Here is a 19,498-nt window from a genome sequence, read left to right as displayed (position 1 = left end):
CGAATGGATGGCACGAAAAATGAGAAACATCACAGCAGCCTTTGATGCCAGCCTGACCTAGGAATGAAATACTTGTTTTAACTTGAAAATGCACAGCATCCACCCCAGCTTTCCTGCTCCATCACAGAAACAAGGGTTGGGAAAGGACTCCCAGAGCACATGCAGGCAGGTCCTGACTGCTTTGTGGATGACTCATAAGGAACACTGTAAACTGAAAGTAAATGCAACATGTTTTATTTGAGATTGGAATAAATTACAACTGTAAAGCATATTTTATTGCTTTATAAATTGTCTGCTCTTAAAAGGCATTAATATCAAACATAAACAAAACAAAGACACATTTGATTAACAGTTCAGTTCTCCTAAGCTTCATGAACAGCTCAGTAGGGGATTTCTTTATGTGATTGGCTCAGAAATTTGACTTTGACATGCACTATCACCATTCATAAGTTTGAGAGGACTGTAGATGTGTTCATTTGCTTTAAGATATAATTTTCTCTAAAATATCCCATTTAATACCCAGTCCTTCATTCCCTACTCAAATACAAATCCCACTGCTTTTGAAAAATTCCTTTGAAACATACATGGGATTTTCTGTCCCTGCAGAAGGAGGACTTCCAAGTCCAAACCAGAAATGATTCTGACCACAAAACTAAGTAAAAAACAAAGTCCTCCCAGGTTAAAATAGTGAAATCCCACACACAAAAACTGTGTCCTTTCATTCTGAAGATTCTTGCAAAAACACTCTGCATTATCTGAACACACTGATGTGAAGGACTCATATTTTTGTTGTACAGATACTGCCTGCCTGAGGCAGGTATGACTTTTGCTCATCACCTGTGCTCTTCTAGGTGCAAACAGACCCAGGCAATCCAGTCTGCCCTGAGCCTGGGGGGTGAGAGGGTGCTCGCAGGGCTGGGTGTGCCCAGCACTGGGCAGTGCCCAGCCCTGAATGCACAGACACTGTGACAGGGTCTTGCTAGATCCAGGTAGGTATGACAGGCAGAAAGGAGGCCAAAAAGTCACTTCCTCAGCCTCCTGGGGAGCCACAGCTCCTCAACATCAAAAAGGGAATGAACATTCATAAGCAGCTCTCATTGCACCACAAAAAAACTTCTGCCAAGGTATCCTGTCCCACTCTAATCCTCTTGCATGGCAAGGGCCATGTGTTCCCCATGCCCTGGCTCCAGAACAGTTCTCCATGAGCCATTCCTGAGCAGGGAGCATGCACCTCTGCTAGGCTGGACCCAAAGCAGCACAAAATGAGCTGGACCATGCCCTGTAAAACTCTCCAGAAATAGAAACGGAGACTCCAGTCTCAACTAGCCCTTGGAACAACACAGAAAGTTTGCAGAAAATACCTCCAGGGCAGCTTCTCTTCCTGCCACAAAACTAACTTGAAATATAACAAGCCCCTAGTAGAGAAATTCCTTCTAAGACCAGCTAGGTATCACTCAGGAAGTTCCTGTTTAGAGAAGTGTTTCTTCTCATAGCGGCCTCTAATGTTCTTGCCATGCCTACAGGAACACAAGTAGCTCAGTGAGATGCTACAGTATTTTACACTACACATCTGAACAGGAATGGTTGTCTGTTACTGGATCCAAGAAATAAATGTTGAACTTCAAAGAAAATACTTTAGATTGATCCGGGTCTGATTTCAGGTTTCATCAAAATTTCGTAACATTAAAATTCATAACATCAAAATTTCACTAACGTATATAAATGTTGTATGTTTTATGCATAATCTCATTTAAAAAAAATCAACTGCAAACAAACTTTCTTCTACTAAACGTGGTTTCCTCAGAAGAGATTTGGTTTGTGCCATGAGGGATATCCAGCTTTGATCTCTGTAAGGCATACAGTAGATTTCAGGGGCTGCCATAATGGCTCCCAGCAAGTCAAAGGACAGGGGCAGAGCTTTGGTGGGATATCTGCAGCTGTGCCAAACTGGGCCAATTCTTCAGCACCTTTCAGTATCCCACTCATTCAGGGAGTGGATAACCCTGGTTTAGTTCCCAGCCACATGTTAAAGTGCTTAATGGAGAGGTGAGAAACAGCAATGCCCCTTCCTCCACCTCAGGTCCTGGCTTGGGAAAGGCTTGTGGAAAGTGGCTTTGAGTCTGCCTTGTGCTAGCAGGATACACTGCAGCTGGGACAATGGTATGTGCGTGGTGTTCCCTGATCCATCTCATCTTAGAGAAACATCAATCAGAAACCTGCAAGCTTTTACACTCATCAGTCATCTTGGTTATGCTCGCTGAGAACAGATTCTTGGCTGACTTCTCTTTTTCCTTAGCAGTTATGAATTTTGCTTTGAAGATGAGAAAGGGGAAAGCTCACCTTCAGGGAGAGGGACAAGCACAGACATTTGCAAATTAAAATGCATACACATGTCAGCCACCCCAGCAGTGACCTCCACCTGTGTTTTACGACACATCTTATTATCTCGAACCTTAATTTTTCAGCCCTTTCAAAGGTTCCTAGGAGCATTCCTTTCTGTATCAGTGAGATGTCTCAGGGGGCTCTACAGAAAAAAAAACTAATGAAAGGAACCAACTGTTGTCACCAGGGTAAATTACAGGGTTACATTCAAGCTACAGACACTGGAGGGAGCAGACTTGCTCCATTTTCTGGTGCAAATGCCATACCAAGCAGCAAGCTGAGCACACTGAGAAGGAATATGGGCTAATGGTTAGTGCACTGGACTGGGATTTGGCAGATAGAGGTAATTCACCTTCCTCTTTTTCTTGAAGCAATCAGAAAAAAAGAAACAGGTTATATTAACGTTAGGGTGCTCAAACATTTCCAGCTCAGCAAATGCCCCTAAAATATTTCCCCTCTCCAAACAGCTCTTAGCAGTTTATGCACTGCCTCTCTCAGACTAAGAACAGACAGAAATCTTCTAAGGAATCACACACTTCTAGGGAAAAAAAACAAAACCCAACACACTTCAGGATTGCTACATCTTGGCTAAGGCTCATTTGCCCATCTGCAAAGCTTCTTTCCCCTCCTGATCTTCACTCCTTAGCTGCCCCTTTGCCGTGCACTTGGAGTCAGAGAGAACAGGACCTCCTAAATACATTCACGTCTTTATTTCTAATTCTCCAGCTTTTGCATTCGGCAAGGCACTCAGGCCAGCACTGTCTCAGGCAGTTCTGTTAAAGAACCTTCTGACTGACTGGGGATCTGAACTGAAAAGCTGATGGGACAATCATTGAGTGCATCTGAAAGCAAGGCTCTTAACCAGTGCATTTGCTCACACGGAGGGCAATGTTCAGCCACTCCACCAAAATATGGCAGGTATATTCATTAGTGGTTACCAAATGCTCTAACTTTTCACAGACCTTTATAAGTGCTGAGAATTTCATTTGGCAGGACAGCCATGCCTGAGAATTCAGCCTATTGTTAAAAATTGCCATTTCCTTCTCCTACAGTCCTTCCCACCACAAAGTGTCTCATGGAACAAACAAGTGTCTATACTGTGATTATGCCAATGGAGGAACTGGGTCAGACATGGATGCCAGCTGGATTGGACCCACAGAGAAGATGAATGATTTAATCAAGCCAAAACTAAGTCACTTGATGCCAGGCCCAGTACTCCATCCACACCACCAGAGGTTACCGAGTAAGGGACATAAATAATCCCCTGAAGGAACTGATGTATCATGAAGGGCAAAGAGCCTTTGAAGCTATGTAATGGCATAAAGCACAAGTATATTACATGTTTAGCTCTGTCCCTGCTTCTCTATCATGAGGGCAGTGGGTTGCTCAGACACTTGTCTTCTGGTCAGCCTATTACATTATTTCCTATGGAAATGCAGGTAAAGGCATGTATACTATTCAGCAGTAGAACAGAAATCTTGTTTTACATAGGCTGAGAGAATGTTTCTTATACCCAAATGAGATTTTTGCATGCATCTGCATACTCACCCAGACAGTGGCCCTGCTGTGCTCCATGCCTGAGTGTCATGCCCGGTTGCTCTGCGTAGCAGGCATGTCATACGCACACAGTGACCTGGTACAAGAGCACATTCTGCAGGCCAAGGCTCAGGCAAAAATTCACCTAGAAAACCTAAGGGTGTTGGTCATTTGTTGCAGTGAATTGGGCTTTCACTAGGAATTAACGTAAGCTTTAATGACTAATCTTATCCTCTGTGCACTTGCCTATTTTCTTTTCACAGTTCAACCACTTTCCTCCCTAATACTAAAACACTGAAGTCTTACATAGTGTTCAGAGCATTATTTTCTGCTGGCTGTGTTTTGCTATGCTCTAAGCCTCTGTCACAATGCATGCAAAGGATAATGGCTGAATTCGTAATGCTTTTAACTAAAAAAATACTTTTAAAAACATAAACCATAAATTATTTATTCTTCTTTCTCCATTGTTTTAAGCACTGAATCTTCTCCCAGGATTTTACACAGTTCATTGAGTCTCTGCTGCATTTTAGGAATTCCTGCAAGCTGGGATTCCAGTCTCTGTTTTTCCTCACTCAGTGACAAACGGATAGCGGTGTCCAACTGCTCGAAACGCCAGCCGCCTTGTCCGTCAAACTGCAGCAAGTGAGTGTGGTACTTCCTGCAGCAGAAATTACAACATTAGTAATGGCTCAGGGAACAGATGGTTCCTTCTTGCATGCAAATTTGGATGTATGTGTCTCTTTTCAAAGGTGCCTCTAAAGAATTTGAGCTGTCCAGTTCTGGATCACTGGGTAAGGCTTTTTTTTCAATGATTCCTCATCCCAGGACACTCTTTCATAAGGGATTTGGGTATTTCAAAGCCTGTCACCAGGACTGCCCCAGGCTAATAGTGAATTCAGAGGCTGCCAACACTGCTGTGAGCTCCCAGCAGGGGCAGTCATTGCCTCTGCAGCCCACATGGCCAGGCTCCGAGCCCCTCGCCTGCAGGGATGCTGGCAGGAGTGGCAGCAGGGCCATGGAAGTCCCACTCATCACCTGCTGTCCCTCTTACTGCCTCTTTCTAAGAAACATTGTGGCTACAACTGCCTTCACTACAACTTTATCAGATGCCTTTTTCCCCAGGAGATAGAACAGCAGCATCAGACAAGGTTCATTTCTCCCTCAGGAATTCTAGTCCCAGTTCTTTTTTTATTTACCTCCCTTTCTGACAGATGTCTTACCTCCTTAACAGCAAATACAGTGAGGTGGGCATGATGCACCTGATCCTACTGATAAAACTCAAGTTTGTTCAAATTACACCTCAGTTTGCTCCCCTGTGTCTTACAAAGTTGGCTAAAGGTAACTTTATTCCTAAAACATGGTTCAGTTTGCAAGGGGCCAAAATAAAAAGTCTGTATAAGAGTAACAGATCTTTCAGTGAGTATCAGGGTATGTGCATTGAAAATATTCAAAGGAGTACATGTGGAGTTTGTCAAGACCTGACAAAACATTTTTCAGGAGGTGCCAGAGGAAGAGCACAGAGTTCCCTCAAAGCTGCTGGTATGACTGCATAATTTATCACTATAAATTATAGAAGGTAAAATGCATCATAAAATACTGATTGTAAATCTCATCCAGAGAATGTGAGAGTTTTAATAAACAAAATGACTTACGACATGGGACTGACATCTCCAGACCAATATTCACCAGTACAATATTTTGCATATTATACTTTGTGATACCAAATGCTTAACCCATCCTTCTATTTTTCCATTACGAAACTCCCAAAAAATCAAGAAGCTAAATGCTGCAGATAGGGGACAATTGCTAGAAAACCAGACATAGTATTCCTATGGAAGAACGAAGAGTAGTTTAACCACTTGCCATGTTTCCCATCTTCTCCCTGCACTGGTAAACTCCCCCAGGACACCTCAGGTATCTTGTCACCTTTACAGAATAATCTGGTGGTACCTGTTGTGGCTGTGGCATACACTAATTAATTACCTCTTAGACATCTGCATATTAATAACTGAAACACATTAAAAAATAAGAGGAATAAATAAATACCTTTTAAAGAATGCAAAAAATCCACGTTAAATTAATTTACATCACTACTGCTGTAGACAACTTATCTTAGAAACTGCAGTAGATACTGACTAAACAACTGCCCCAGTACAAAGAATAAAGGCCAATCCACTGCTTGTCAGAGAGCTAAAAGCAAGGACCATGATAAAGCCCTGAATATGCTTACCAAAGAGAAGGTCTGTGTGTTATGGAAAGCAGGGAGATCCCAGCAGCTTTTGCAGCTTGGAATATCTTTCCTTCGACATCAATGCTTACAGCACTCGTACATTCATCCAGCAATGCGTATTTCGGCCTTTTAAAAGTAGATAAAGAATGTTACTCTTCTAGGTTTTGGACAGTACTCCCATGTACAAGGTTTAATTGAAAGAACAACAGGAAGTAGAGAGCTATTTCTGCCAGACAGCTGTCTCTTATTTACAGCTGGAAGCTGGCTAGAAACAACATGAACTTTCCATGCATTATTCAGGTGAAAAGACAACTTCCAGGAAAAATGGGGTTTATTTCCTGTCCCATTTGAGTACACAGTGATCTAACTTCTATGTCCTAGTCTGACCTAGTATTATTTTCTACTCATCAAGTTATGCAGTAGCTAAAGCCAACTCAAAGCTTCCTATCCACTGCTAGTAAGGACTGGGTTGCCTTTATGTGCTTGCAGTCTCCAAAATCAAAAGAGGTTAAGGAGCTTGGCTTTCAAGCCCCAAGAGCTTCTTGCAACAGTCCATCACACTTCAGCAGCATTTGTAGGAGGGAAGATGCTTGTGCCCGAGATGTTACGGAAAGAAATATGTGAAAAAGGTAATGCTCTGTTGCCAAAAGCAAAGCTTGAGAAGCATTATCCAAACCACAGACAGAGCTTGAATGAATAAACAACAAGATTTTATGCAGGTCCTATGCTAGAAAATGTTGCATATTGCATGCAGATTATAGTCTACTACTGCTCAAACTGTAACAGGATCTGCAAAGCTCTTTCTCATTTTCAAATGCTTCTTAAGGAATGAACCATAACACTTACTTGTGGTAAAACATCCGGGCCATGCCCATCCTTTGTTTTTCTCCTCCTGATAAGACATCTTTCCAATCCATAATAGCATCCCAGCCTTTTTAAAAAAATGCAAACAAAATGAGTCAGAACAATATAAGTTTACGTAGGAAATGCAGCTTCACTTGCAACACCTCTGCAATTTGTAACCAGAATCATAAAGAGCATTTCAACTGCAGAAGAGACAGCTCAGGCTACTGAATCACATCTTCTGAAACATCTCAATGTCTATCCACTGGCAATCAACTGGAAAAATGTCCCTTATATCATGACAAATTTGAAAGTGGAATTTAGACTTTTTGGTCACATAGATATTGTCAAAAAACTTTACTTACCATCTCTTTGAAAATAACTCTTTGACCTGTATATAACTAGTAATTTTATTCTGTCATATTTGTTTAATGGAACAATTCTCTATTTTTTTTAATGAAAGGTATGAGTGGAAATTTAAAAACAAAGTAAAATAAATAAAGTGTAAAAAATAAAGAGCAGTGTCAGACTGCACTCACTACTGTAGGCAAAGAAAACTGTCAGCAAACCCAACAGAAACACAACTGCAGACAAAGGGATGTATCCATGAGCACAGACAGGCAGTGAAACTGCAATCAGGCAGGAGAATCTTCTATAAAATTTTCCTACTACTTTGTATTTAAAAATAACCCACAACTGCTATAACATGGTAACATAGGGTATCCTTATTTAATATTCTGCACGGCCTCTAACTGATTTATTTCTTTATCACTTTCAGGTACATGCAATATGAGCATGAGACATTTCATCTGTGATCTTAGAGCAGACAGGTGTTCTGTGAGTACTTGGGTATGATTAATTCCTCCTGTAGAAAAAAATATAGTAACTAATTGCCTTACTGAAAATAAGTTTTCAGTCAAACAATCCAGATGGAGAGAGTAGCAAAATAGATGAGTTTTCAAAAAGAACAGTGTGGATGTAGCAAAAAAAATCTGATAAGACATTTTTCTCAACAGATCATCTATTCATGAGGCAAGCAGCTGAAGCGGGGCTGAGAGGAAAAGAACATTTTTTCAGATCAGCCCCAGAAATACTGTAACTAAAAAGTTAATAACACAGTCAAAACCTGTTTTCTGCCACTGTCAAACTTAAAATAAATATTTGCCAGAAAAGACTATAAATAAGACAAAGCAAGGAGCGTGGGCTGTGTTATTTCTGATACCTGAACAAATACGAGACAATGGGGTTTATGAAGGTGCAGGAGTCTTGCTACTGCTCTGCCTGTGCTTGGTGCTAAACCAGGGCTTGGCAGGACTGAACAAACATCAGTGAAACATCTGATGGGGGGCTGTGTGACCAAAACCAGTAACTGATAATGATAGAAACTAAATTTCAAGATTTTGTTCTACATAAAATTAGAAAATATAATGTAATAATTTAAAAATAAATATTTATAAAGTTAGATTTAAAAACCAGGCATATGCAAGAAAGACATCACCTTTAGTGATCCTATAATTTTTCTCTATTTTCCTTCCATTCTTGTGTAAGGAGGCATCCTCACAGTGGGCACCCTCCCAGGAGCACATAAAGTGCTTTCTCTCAGCAGGCTCCCAGCAAAGGTGGAGCTGTGTAATGATCAGCTGAATCACCATTAGGATATACTCTGGTAAAGGGAACAGATACACACAGGCTGCTGTTGCCGAGCAGTCCCAGTGCTGGGACCTCACAGAGAGCTGGAGTGCTCTTCCACCAACACCCTGAGCTCCCAAAAAGCACTGTGAAACACCTGGAGCACTCCATTTTGGCAAAGGGTTCTGGCAGGGGATGGGAATGGTTCTTCACAAAAGCCATGGAAACAACTACGCTTCTGAAGACAACATTCAAGGTGCTGCTTAGGTTCTGTTATTTTTAAGCTGAGAATACAGATGAGGCTCAGGACCTGGATCTGAGCTGGGGTGTGGGTGGGTGTGCATGTGTGCACATGTGCCTGGGGGAGCAGTGCCTGTGTTCATACAGTTTCTTCCTGATCAGCTGGTTTATAAAGGTTTATTAAAAGACAAAAAGGGAATGAAGTTCAAAAAGAAGCATCCTCTTGTCAGCAAAAGAATTATACTATTTACTCTAAAGGTGTAAGATTTAACCTTCATTTACCTTCATTAACCTTCATTTACAATGGTCATCTCTGTGCTTACTTCAACTTACATTATGACTGAGTATGCCATGTGCATCTTTTCTCTTCCTGCCTAGCACCCTCCCTGAACTCTCCTATTTTCCACTTGGAATGCCTTAAACAACAGATAAGGAAGTGTGCAATTTTATATTATCCCTTAAAAAACCTCTTTTCTAATGTCTAAATAATTTGGTCTGAACATTTAGGCATTGTTACTCACACTAAACTAACTCCCCCCTGTCTGTGAACAATAGTGCACCTACTTGTCTCCTGTTTCTTCCTGCTGACATGGCACAGGTCAGTGAAGGTCCTGAAGTATTCTGTGAGTAACAGCCAAGACAGTGGCTTAGGTCACCCATAACTACATCCACTTCAGAAATTAAGAAACGAAATGCTCGCCCATGAATGCAGCACAAATCTCTCAGTAAGTGCAAGCACAATCCTGGCTTTCAGAGTCCAAATTCCTAGCCCACCTTCTTGTTATGGCTTTTGCAGCCAGTAAGACAAAGAGCATGTTTAATGTGCTGGGGCACAGTAACAGCAGCAGAAATACATACAGCTGCCAGCAAAAACTAGTGATAGCCTCAGAATAGCAGCATTTAATTTTCTTGCATGGCTTCTTTTATAATTCCTTTAATCTCAATTTTCTGAAGGAAAATGCAAGCTGTATTTGGCAAAACCCAAATGGGTTACTCCTGGGATCCACAGCGCTCTGCATCCTTCATCCTTGTGAATACTTGCATTTTCATGCAAGAATGAGCATTCAGCTGCCATGAAAAGATAAGCTTAAAAGTTTCTTTTTCAGATCTACATTCCAAAGCACCTTATCAGACATGGACTGAAGGACAGAAGAAAGGCTAACACAGCAGATCACAGCCAGAGAGTCCACCCCTGCTGAGTTTTTGGGCATAGAAACCTCTTTCACAGACATATGTAAAGAGAGCCCAGTGCTGTGCAGGATGAATATGCAAGGACAACCTGGAGCTGAGCAATGAAAAAGAGACCATGGATTGCACGAGCCCCAGCTCAGTATGACACTGCAGGGATTTGTGTCTCTGGATTTCAGAGCCACTGGAAAAGCTGGCAGAGTTCTCCAGAGTTCCTCTGGTACCAGTAACAAAAGCAAATCCAGGGCTAAAGAGATCAGATGAAATAATCTCAGAGAGAGGAAATGGGCTTGTCCGTCTGTTTATACATGGCCTAGCACAAAGGCTCCCTGGACAACACCCAAAGATATGACAAATGTGCAAAATAATGAGGAATAATTATAATCTGAGGTGCTGAGAAACCATAAACAGGTTGGACTTGCTCAGTAATGTCATCAGCCCCAAGCGGACAGGCCCAGTCACGCGTGCACGGCGCAGCTCACGGCCCCATGGCTCCCCTGGTGTGACAGGCTGCCAGCAGCCAGGCCTGCCTTCCATGACACTTGTTCAATATACACAGATTTTCAAAGCAGGTCAGAAGGAACTTTATGTGTATGTACTGCACATCTGCATGCTTTGAGCTCCCATTTCTGGACATGCTTTTTCACCACACACGCTGAATACAACCTTCATTTTGTACAAAATTATGGCTCTGGTAGAGCTAACAACTTTGCAAATGTTGATGGTGGCACCTTACAGATAATAAAAAGGTAATAAAACAGCATTCATCTAATGTCCAGGTGGTGAGAAAAACATTAGTGTGGGCCTCAGTGGAAAGGGAGCTCTGCCTCCAGCAGCAAAGGGGGGCTACTGCCAACAGCCACTGCCCTGGGTTCTTCAAGGGCTTGGGCTCAGGAGCATCCAGAACAGTGGTGCAGGGGAGGGGGATTGTTGTTTTGGAGGATTTAATGTATTCTGTTGATACCGACTGAAAAATGCTTCATGAGGCTAACACAGAAGCTAAAGGCCAAACTGGGCTATTTATTTTACTTCCTTAAACCTTAATGCCACAAAAAGAGAGGAATTTCTGTCATTGGCAGCAACAGAAACATCAGACACAATACTTGGAATGAGGTGATCCTTGTACTGTTGCAGTGTAGAAGTAATTCAGCTAAAAACAGTAACGTCATGCCAGAACAAATAATTTGAGTCAAAGTTGTGCACCTCTGGCTTCATCTGGCTTTTTCATAACCGTCCACAAGGAGCAGAACACAAAACTGCAAAGTATCAGGTTATACATACATGACATTTGTGATGAGTTAAAGCACAAGAGGTTTATATGAGATTTTTCATTATTTCATAAACAAAAATGTTCAATTTTTAATAAAAATATTTTTAGTTTAAAAATATGATTTAAAGCAAAAGAAGAAAATACAAATTGGAATTTAAAAATATTAAGCTACACATAAATGAAAAATTTCAACTGTTCACTTTCAGCAAGTATTTCTGTCTTGCTCGTTCAGAAAACCCCAGAACATGAATCTTTATCCCAGACCAGGGCAGCTTTAAAAAATATCTAAGCATATGAAATCCATGTAACGTGTCAAATCATATGTCACAGATTTCCTTTCTGCTCCTACCTTGGCACTTGTCTCCTGCAAATGCCCAAGAAGAAAAGGGAACAAGTAAGTATATTATGGTCCTAAAAACTTCCTGGTATGTGGTAATCTCTCTCCCTGTTTTCCGGCTTTGCCCACTTCTGTCACTTTAGATCAAAAAGCACCCAAGACACTTTTTTCCCAACATTTGTTTGTGCAAACTTCTGCACTGTGTGCCCTTATCCTGAGTTTCAATCTAGCACCAGTGAACAGTAACAGCGTCCTCCAGCCTTTGTAATACACTGTGTGTGTTGTGCATGTGCAGTCAGACAGGAGGAAGAGCAAGAACGGGGTCAGCAATAAATACTTTCATTGGCACAGAAAGCAGCACGAGACTGATCCAAACCTGGGGTTTCAGTGACTGTAGCCAAGGCATCTTGGACATGGGGCACAGTGGCTGCCCCATCAGCAGTTACACACTCCAGCTGCAGGGTCAGAAACCACAACCATGCGCACTCAGGGACTGCTGGGCAGTGGCTCTGGCAGCCAAGGGTCATGTGTTGTGCACGAGTACCAGCACACAGCGAGTGCACACGCTCCACAGCGACTTCTTACCACTGACAACTTAATTAGTCCTCCTTTTCCAGCTGCTCATTCCAACATTCCTGCTTGTTCTTCTGCAATCTGAGCACCTCTTTTAATGAAGTAAGTGACTCAGGAATACTAACAGGAATAGTTGTAGTGTCAGTGTAGGAAGGAGAGGCCTTCTCTGCAATTGTTCCACTCACTGAGCTTAGCTCTGCCTACTTCTTCTTGTCTTATAGGATCAGATTTGAATAATAACATGAACAGAAAAATGGCAGATTCTAACTTTCTATTGCAGCAGTCATTATTACATTCTTATTACATTACAAAGAAGCATTAACCCGTTGTGGAGAAGTATCTTTAGGTATACAATTGCTGTTGTAAATGATTACTGCTTCCCACTCTAAAATGTGCAGAAAAGACTCTGAAGTATCTACACATACTTCAGAAAAAAAGACAGCTTCTGCCTCTTTACAGAACAACAGGCTGCCATTCAAGAATGGGAATTTAGACACTGTCTTGGGATTCCCAGCAGTTGAAGCACTACTCTCTGTTTTCAGAGCGATCCTGAGACTCACCAAGCACACACAAGGCAAAGTACCTGATCGAAACTAGCCCTGAGAGCTGCCAGAGAAAGGCAGCTGGCAGAATTCAGCACACCCCTTAAAGGGTTCTGAAGATCCTTGTTCTTCTCTCTGAATGTTACCAACTTTGTCCTATGTCTGTTTGAAAAGCATAATGATGGGGAGGAAGTTGAAATTAGAGATTAGTGTCTGTTAGGAACAAAAGGATAGAAATTACTGCTGTGCTTGGGAGGAAAAAAGCCATGAAATGCTCCAGTTCCTTCCTAGATACAAAAGAAGCCTTTAGCATCTTGACATTTATAGTGCCAGTAGATCTATACACACTGTCCCCAACTCTGAGGACAAACAACACTGAAACATGGCAACTGAAACAGCAAGCAGTAGATGGCAACATTCTACTGCCAGCCAGTGTTGCTTGGTTATTTTTAACTTGCTCACTCTGGCGGGGTGGTCTCAGACACCCCTTTCCAAGGCACATAGTTCTGCTGATCCCACAAACTAGAGAGGTGAAAGCAGATCTGACTCTCTCATTCACATGCTTTCAAGTTGATGTAATCAGTGACATTACAATGTTTTAAGACAGTTTTTATGAAAATCAAGGAAGGTAAGTGATCCCACAATACCAGGAGAAGACTGGCCATCACAAGATAGTGAGGATCTTCAGCTTGGGCATGGATTTACTGGGAAGGGGAGGAGCACTCAGCTCTTCATCTGCTAGCATCAGGAGCAACAACCATGTGTCTGTGTAGCTCCCACAACCACGAAGGTCTGAATCCAGTTTTGCTGGTTCAGTTAGTAAAGGTCACTAAAACACACACGCAAGGAATGGATTTTGTCAAGTTTTTACCAAAAAGATGCAATTTACCTCCTTCTCTTTGAACTATGTGGTAGAGATGAACCATATGCAGAATGGACTCCAGATCTTGATCTTGGTAGCCTTTCTCATGCATGTCTTCCACTGAGTCTGGATAGATGACTTGATCTCGCAGTGTTCCAATGGACATGTAGGGCCTGAGGAACAATAGAGGGAAACGTAATCTGAGGATGGCTTCAGGTGAGCACATCTTGCTGATGCTTTATGAACAGGGTACAAAGCTTTCAATACTATGTTGCTAAAACTGGATTTACCCAGTGGGTGCATTGTGGGTGAACATTTTTCTAAACTTACTGTAGGGACAATGTATTGTTTCTATAACAGTTGATTACACGGCAACAACAAGGGTAGTGTTAGCATAGAAACACAACGACAGATTAGGCAGAATAAATATCCACTTCATAACCCATTTTGAATGCTTTCACTTGGAATCAGCAGAGCTATCCTGTATTCAAGGTTTGGTATTCTTAGGAGATTTAGAAATTTATTTAAACACATATATGTTAAAATCAAGTTGTAACAAAAATATTGCAGCTCAAACTGGTGAAGAATTCCATGGTGCAGAGCACTGAAAACATTCTTTGCACTGAAACCCTTCTTTCTCTACTATTCTGGAGTGCAGAATTTGGATTGGTCATAATTTAGATGGCTCTAGAAGCCAGTGTACCACCTCTGAATTGCAAAGTAGCACATATTAAAGGGGCTGGTCACTTTAAACCTCCCAGCACCAGCCTCCCTTTGCCAAGTACAAGGCTGTGCTGTATGTGAAGCAGCTTCTTAATCACCATATTTCCAGAGCAGGTAATACCATCTGTCTTACTCAACAAGCTGGCTCCAATTTGAAGCCAGAGTCCTCAGTCATGGCTGGGGAATGGCTACGGCCAATTGCCACAATGTAATGAGCTATGTCCAGCCTCTGGTACAGCCCAGGATCCAAAAATCCTCCTAGTCTCAAAATAAGAAAACTGAAAGAATAGTTTCACAGCTCTCTAAAAGATATCAGGCCATTCAGGTTAAGACAGCAAAGGCAACCTAAGACACATCTACTTGACCATTTCCTTTGCTGGTCTAAGGATTTCTTGTGAAGGACAAATATTCATCCTGTCTCACAGACACTGCTGATAGCTCTTGGAAACTGGAAACACCACAGGAAGAGTCTGTGGGATTTTGAGTTTGGAAGGGAAAGTCAGAGCCAAAGAACAGTCAGGCTGCAGACTCTGTTCCTGCTTTCTTGTGCCAAGTGTTCCACAACTCACTCTGGATTCATCTGGTAAAACAATACTAGTCTTATTAAAGCTGCAGTGCCAGGGGATGATGATAGAGAGGAGCAGTCAAAACTGGGCCAGCAACGAGGAGGCTTCCAGGCAGCTTGCCCTTGCCACCAAGAACTGCTTCCAACAACTTCAGAGTATGTTAAAAAGCAGTCAGTTTTCTTCTCTAAAAAGCTCTGATCCCACGTGGTGGAAAGGTCTCAGCCATGCAGAAGCTTTGCCTGGCAGAGATGTGTAACACCTCAGCAGATTTCTTCCCTTCCCTTGGAGGTGTCTGCAGAAGGGTGGATCTATCCATTGTTATTCTGAGAGTACCCTAAAATACACCATAGAGTAATGTGAAGGAACTCACAGTGCAATAAATGAAGAATTACAGAACTAAAGCTGCCACATAAACTAAAATTCACATGCAAGCTGGCATCAGCTGCATTGGTTTTAGTGCTGCAAACATCCACGTTGAACTATCTGTACCCGCCTGTGGTTAAACTACTTTCAGCACCAACTGGGTGAGGATGGGAAGGGCAGGGGATTTGAACTCTTTGCAAATATTTGGTCATCTCTGTGTTGTGGCAAGCACCCAGATGGAGTAAAACCAGAACCACAAGTCAAATATAAGCACTGCTTGCTCCTCTTTGCTCATTGTTCTACTCTCTGCTTATTGTGGCAATAGTACTGTTCTGGGCTGCTGCATGAACACTAGCACCAAGTGCAGTGGTGCAAGTGAACTACTTACATTAATTGTGATATTGCAAAATCTCAACTCTAAACATTAAGTAACTTCATAAGTAATGAGCTATTACATATCCAAAATGCTCTCCATCTAAAATCCCAAAGGGCTTGACTTCTTGCATGTGTAGAAATCACTTCACTTGCTTCAGACTGCTGCCACCTCTGGGACAGAAGAGCAACTCCACCTGGGCTCAGAAAGGTTTAAATCAGCAGGTTAAGGCTGTGTAATTTAGGTGAAGCTGCAGGTAAGGGCAAGGAGAACAGAGTTATCTATCATATAATTTGCCTGGGGTTTAATACCTCACTCTTGTGAAGTATGATCCTGTAATGACTAGCAGCTCTGAGATTTAACCTACGGCAAAACAGGGAAAGCGATGCTCAAACACACTGTGCCAGCACACTTGGTGCCATGCACTGTGCCAGGACACTTGGTGCCATGCTGTTTACTGAGTCACCAGCACTGCTTCCTGGCACAGCTGCATTTTCTTCTGGCCTCACAGCTAAACACACCAGTACTGCCAAGCATGCCTCTCCCCACCTAGTTTATCAAAAATACAGAAAAGCCCAGCTAGCAGTGGAGTAACAAACCCCATCAATTGCTAACTAGCAGAAAATAGGAATAGCTTACAAGGAAACTACTGTTAACAGGCAGGAATCATGTGTCCAAAGAGACAGTTACTGGAAAGAGCCTAATTATATACTATACCAGTCAGAATCCTCAGCTGGAAGGAGGGAGACTTTATTACCAGTCTTTTTTTCCCCAATGCTCTTTAAGACAAAATCCAGTAGCTATCCTAACCCTTCAGCATAATTTTAAAAACATTTAAAGGAGGTTCTAATCTTATTTAAGTGCCTGCTCTCAGGAGAGCTACCCGGGTTTAACATTTAGCTCTGCATTTGCCACCTAAGCTGCAGGAAGTGGCAGAAGATCAGACATACATTTCTACATAGAGATTCCTATAGGTTAACTCTAGGTGGCTCCCTTTACCTACTACATAGATATTATGGACCGTTTTCCAAAAGCTTGAACATCTAGGGGATCCCCCCATATTTGAATTTTCTATCATCTTGCTTGTCAAGATAATAATTTTACAAGGTGTTATACTTTGTCTGGAATCACCTCAGCAAAACTCCAGTTATTGCAATGCTCCTGGTTTAGATGAATAGTAAAAATTCCAGTTTTCACCAACAGCAAATCTTGATCAACAGTGCCTCCACTAATTAAAGTAATTAAACAACAAGAAACAAAAAGAAACAAAAGCCTCCACTAATTAAAGGAATTGAACTCTTAATTCTTCAATGACATTAATAAAATAAACAGAAAAAAAAGATGGCACCACCACTAAAAATGTGAGAAAATAAAAGGTCTTGAACGAACATGAATTCAATTCTTTTTAAGTAGCCTTGTGTCCACTGCTCTTGAACAGAAGGTGCTACCACCAAAGAGTTAAAAAATAATAAATAATACTTATCAAAATTTAAAAACCACAACAGGCTGTTTGTTTATCACATGGTGTCTAGTTCAAGGGATTTTAGGGCCAGGTAAGGTTTCAGTAAGTGTTCTACATATATAAATAATTGATCTGTCTTTAAACTACCCTACCCTGAACTTTGCTGTCCCCTCATACAGAAATGGCCACAAACATCCTCTAAATATTTCAGATAGATCAGTTACCTAGTGGAAAATCCTACCAGAGTGCTAAAGACCATAATGCCAAGGAATATAGCTAACAGGAAATGAAATGCACAGTATGAAAGGCTGAATTCTCAATGCATATAATTAGCATCTGGTATCAAAGGCTGAAAAAAAATCACATTAATCACTCTGTGGCTTTTTTTTTTTTTCAACAAAGCTGTGCACATTTCTACAAGAAAACAATCTAGGAGAAAAGTGCTATTCATACTCAGGTATCATCTAATCTCATGATCTTTTACTATTACCTAGATCACAGACAGAATATTACTAGAACTGGTCAGATGGCAAAAAATGTTTAAGATGAGTAAGTCACACAATTATTCAGTTCAGTATGTATCTTGTGATAGGCAGAGAACACAAAAAACCACACGTGTAATTAAAATCAAACTATAAACAATTTATACAAAATTTTAGCAGCTAATGCATTCTGAAATAATTGTACCACCTGAAAGGAATCAATCAAGTGAAAAGAAAATACTCCCCTTTTCTTAAACTACCTCTGGCAGTACTCATGACTAAAGGATTACCTGGATGGATGATCACGAAGATCAATGAACTGAAGAACAAGGAGCTGTTCTGGACAAGGTTCTAGCCTGTCAGTCCCACCAGGCATATTCCAGCCTAAGAGGTGTTTCTGAGTTTTATCACAGCAGTGTAACACCACGAGCAAAGCAGTTTTCCTCTTCTAGAATGATCCCAAATTATTCACAGTTTTGGAGATGAGAAGTGACACTTATTTCACAGGGAAGAGAAAGCGCAGACAGCAATGCCTCTAGAGCAAAGGCTGGTTTTCCTCTGGGTCTCTACAGTGCTTAGTTACCAATGGCATAACTTCTTCCATGCACTGTGATATGAATACACAATAGTGTGCCTGCAGTGAAACACCTGCCAACACGTGAGAAGCCACACACTGCACTGGCTTCCTTCTCTTATCTGCTGTGAAACACTGCATTACACAGGACAGAACAGAGACACACCATGTATATGGATACATGGAACATTATTATAGACATTTTATAAGCATTATTGGTATGTGATGTGGCTCTTCAAGGGAGCTGGAGTAATAAGCAGAAACTGAGATCAATAGGGTATAATTAATGCAAGATATTAAGCAAATAACCAAGCCTGGAAAAGTCTTTCCTCTTAGGAAAGCCACATTCCCATCTAAGCTATGTAGGTACACACATGATGAACTGAAGAAAAAAATCCCACCTGCTACATTCTCCCATGAGACCATGACATAATTAATGACTAAAGAACAATGAAGTGAAAAGCTGGTGTTGTGGGGACTATTCTGCATTGTCAGCAGAAAACACTCATCTCACCTAGGAGTTACTCATGTAAGTCCGAGTTAGTTACCCCTGTCCCTCTTGGTAGTCAATGGTGTCCTCTAGTGAACTGGTCCTAGGACACAGGCCAAGCAGCTGCAGTGTCCCAGCTGGAAGACTGCTGTGCATTATGGAGCTGGTGATCTGTGGAACAGCTGCCTCGAGTGGCCACGGGCCTGCGCTATGCTTTGCTGCACAGGGTGGGCTGTGCTGCACACACAGCTTGGCCTTCAGGCCTGTGCCACACTGCACCCGTCTCCTGGCTGCAGGATAAACTTTGTCAGCTAATCTTCACAAAGGAGCTTGCAAGCAGCTCCCACCTGGCACCAGCAATAACACTGCTGGCTTGTCCTTGTCTTTATCTTGAAGTGAAGCAGCATGTTCTCATGGTAACATCCTTTGGTCTGACAGGAGAAGTGACAAATGGCATTGTTTACACCTAAGAAAACCCTACCAGGGCGCTCAAGACCACAGTGCCAAAGAACCTTAACACACATGGGCCCAAGCATAGCACATGCTGTGCTGTGACTAGAGCTCTGCCTGATGCTGCACAGTGTGGGCTCCTGGCATTGATGGGATTCAAGTACCACAGAACTGGTGAAGGGACTGGAGCATCTCTCCTATGAGGAAGAAACCTGGGAGAAGTCCCAAGGGGATCTTATCAACTTATATAAATACCTGAAGGGAGGGTGCAGAGGACAGAGCTGGGCTCTTCTTGCTGGTGTCAAGTGACAGGATCAGTGCTAATGGGCACAGACTGAAACAGGAGATGCCAAATGAGCATCTAGAAACAGTTCTTCACTGTG

The 19,498-nt window shown here is 41.9% G+C and overlaps 1 protein-coding gene across 2 annotated transcripts in view; it reads right to left on the bottom strand.

Moving 5' to 3' along the window:
• Window positions 1–218: 218 nt before the first annotated feature.
• The window catches only part of ABCD2 (ATP binding cassette subfamily D member 2), a 42,419-nt gene continuing 23,139 nt past the window's right edge, over window positions 219–19,498 (bottom strand). For both annotated transcript variants that reach the window (XM_041405290.1, XM_041405291.1), the window contains exons 7-10: window positions 13,660–13,805; window positions 6,995–7,079; window positions 6,149–6,274; window positions 219–4,576 (exon numbers count right to left, since the gene is read on the bottom strand). In XM_041405290.1, coding sequence (XP_041261224.1) covers window positions 4,366–4,576; window positions 6,149–6,274; window positions 6,995–7,079; window positions 13,660–13,805 — 568 coding nt within the window. In that variant the 3' untranslated portion in view covers window positions 219–4,365. The remainder of the gene's footprint in view (window positions 4,577–6,148; window positions 6,275–6,994; window positions 7,080–13,659; window positions 13,806–19,498) is intronic.

This window comes from Onychostruthus taczanowskii, unplaced genomic scaffold (assembly GCF_017590055.1).
Source record: "Onychostruthus taczanowskii isolate IOZ18803 unplaced genomic scaffold, ASM1759005v1 scaffold23, whole genome shotgun sequence".
In the NCBI taxonomy this organism is placed as follows: domain Eukaryota; kingdom Metazoa; phylum Chordata; class Aves; order Passeriformes; family Passeridae; genus Onychostruthus; species Onychostruthus taczanowskii.
Note: the sequence above shows the minus strand (reverse complement) of the source record. Positions and strands in the feature narration are given on the sequence as shown.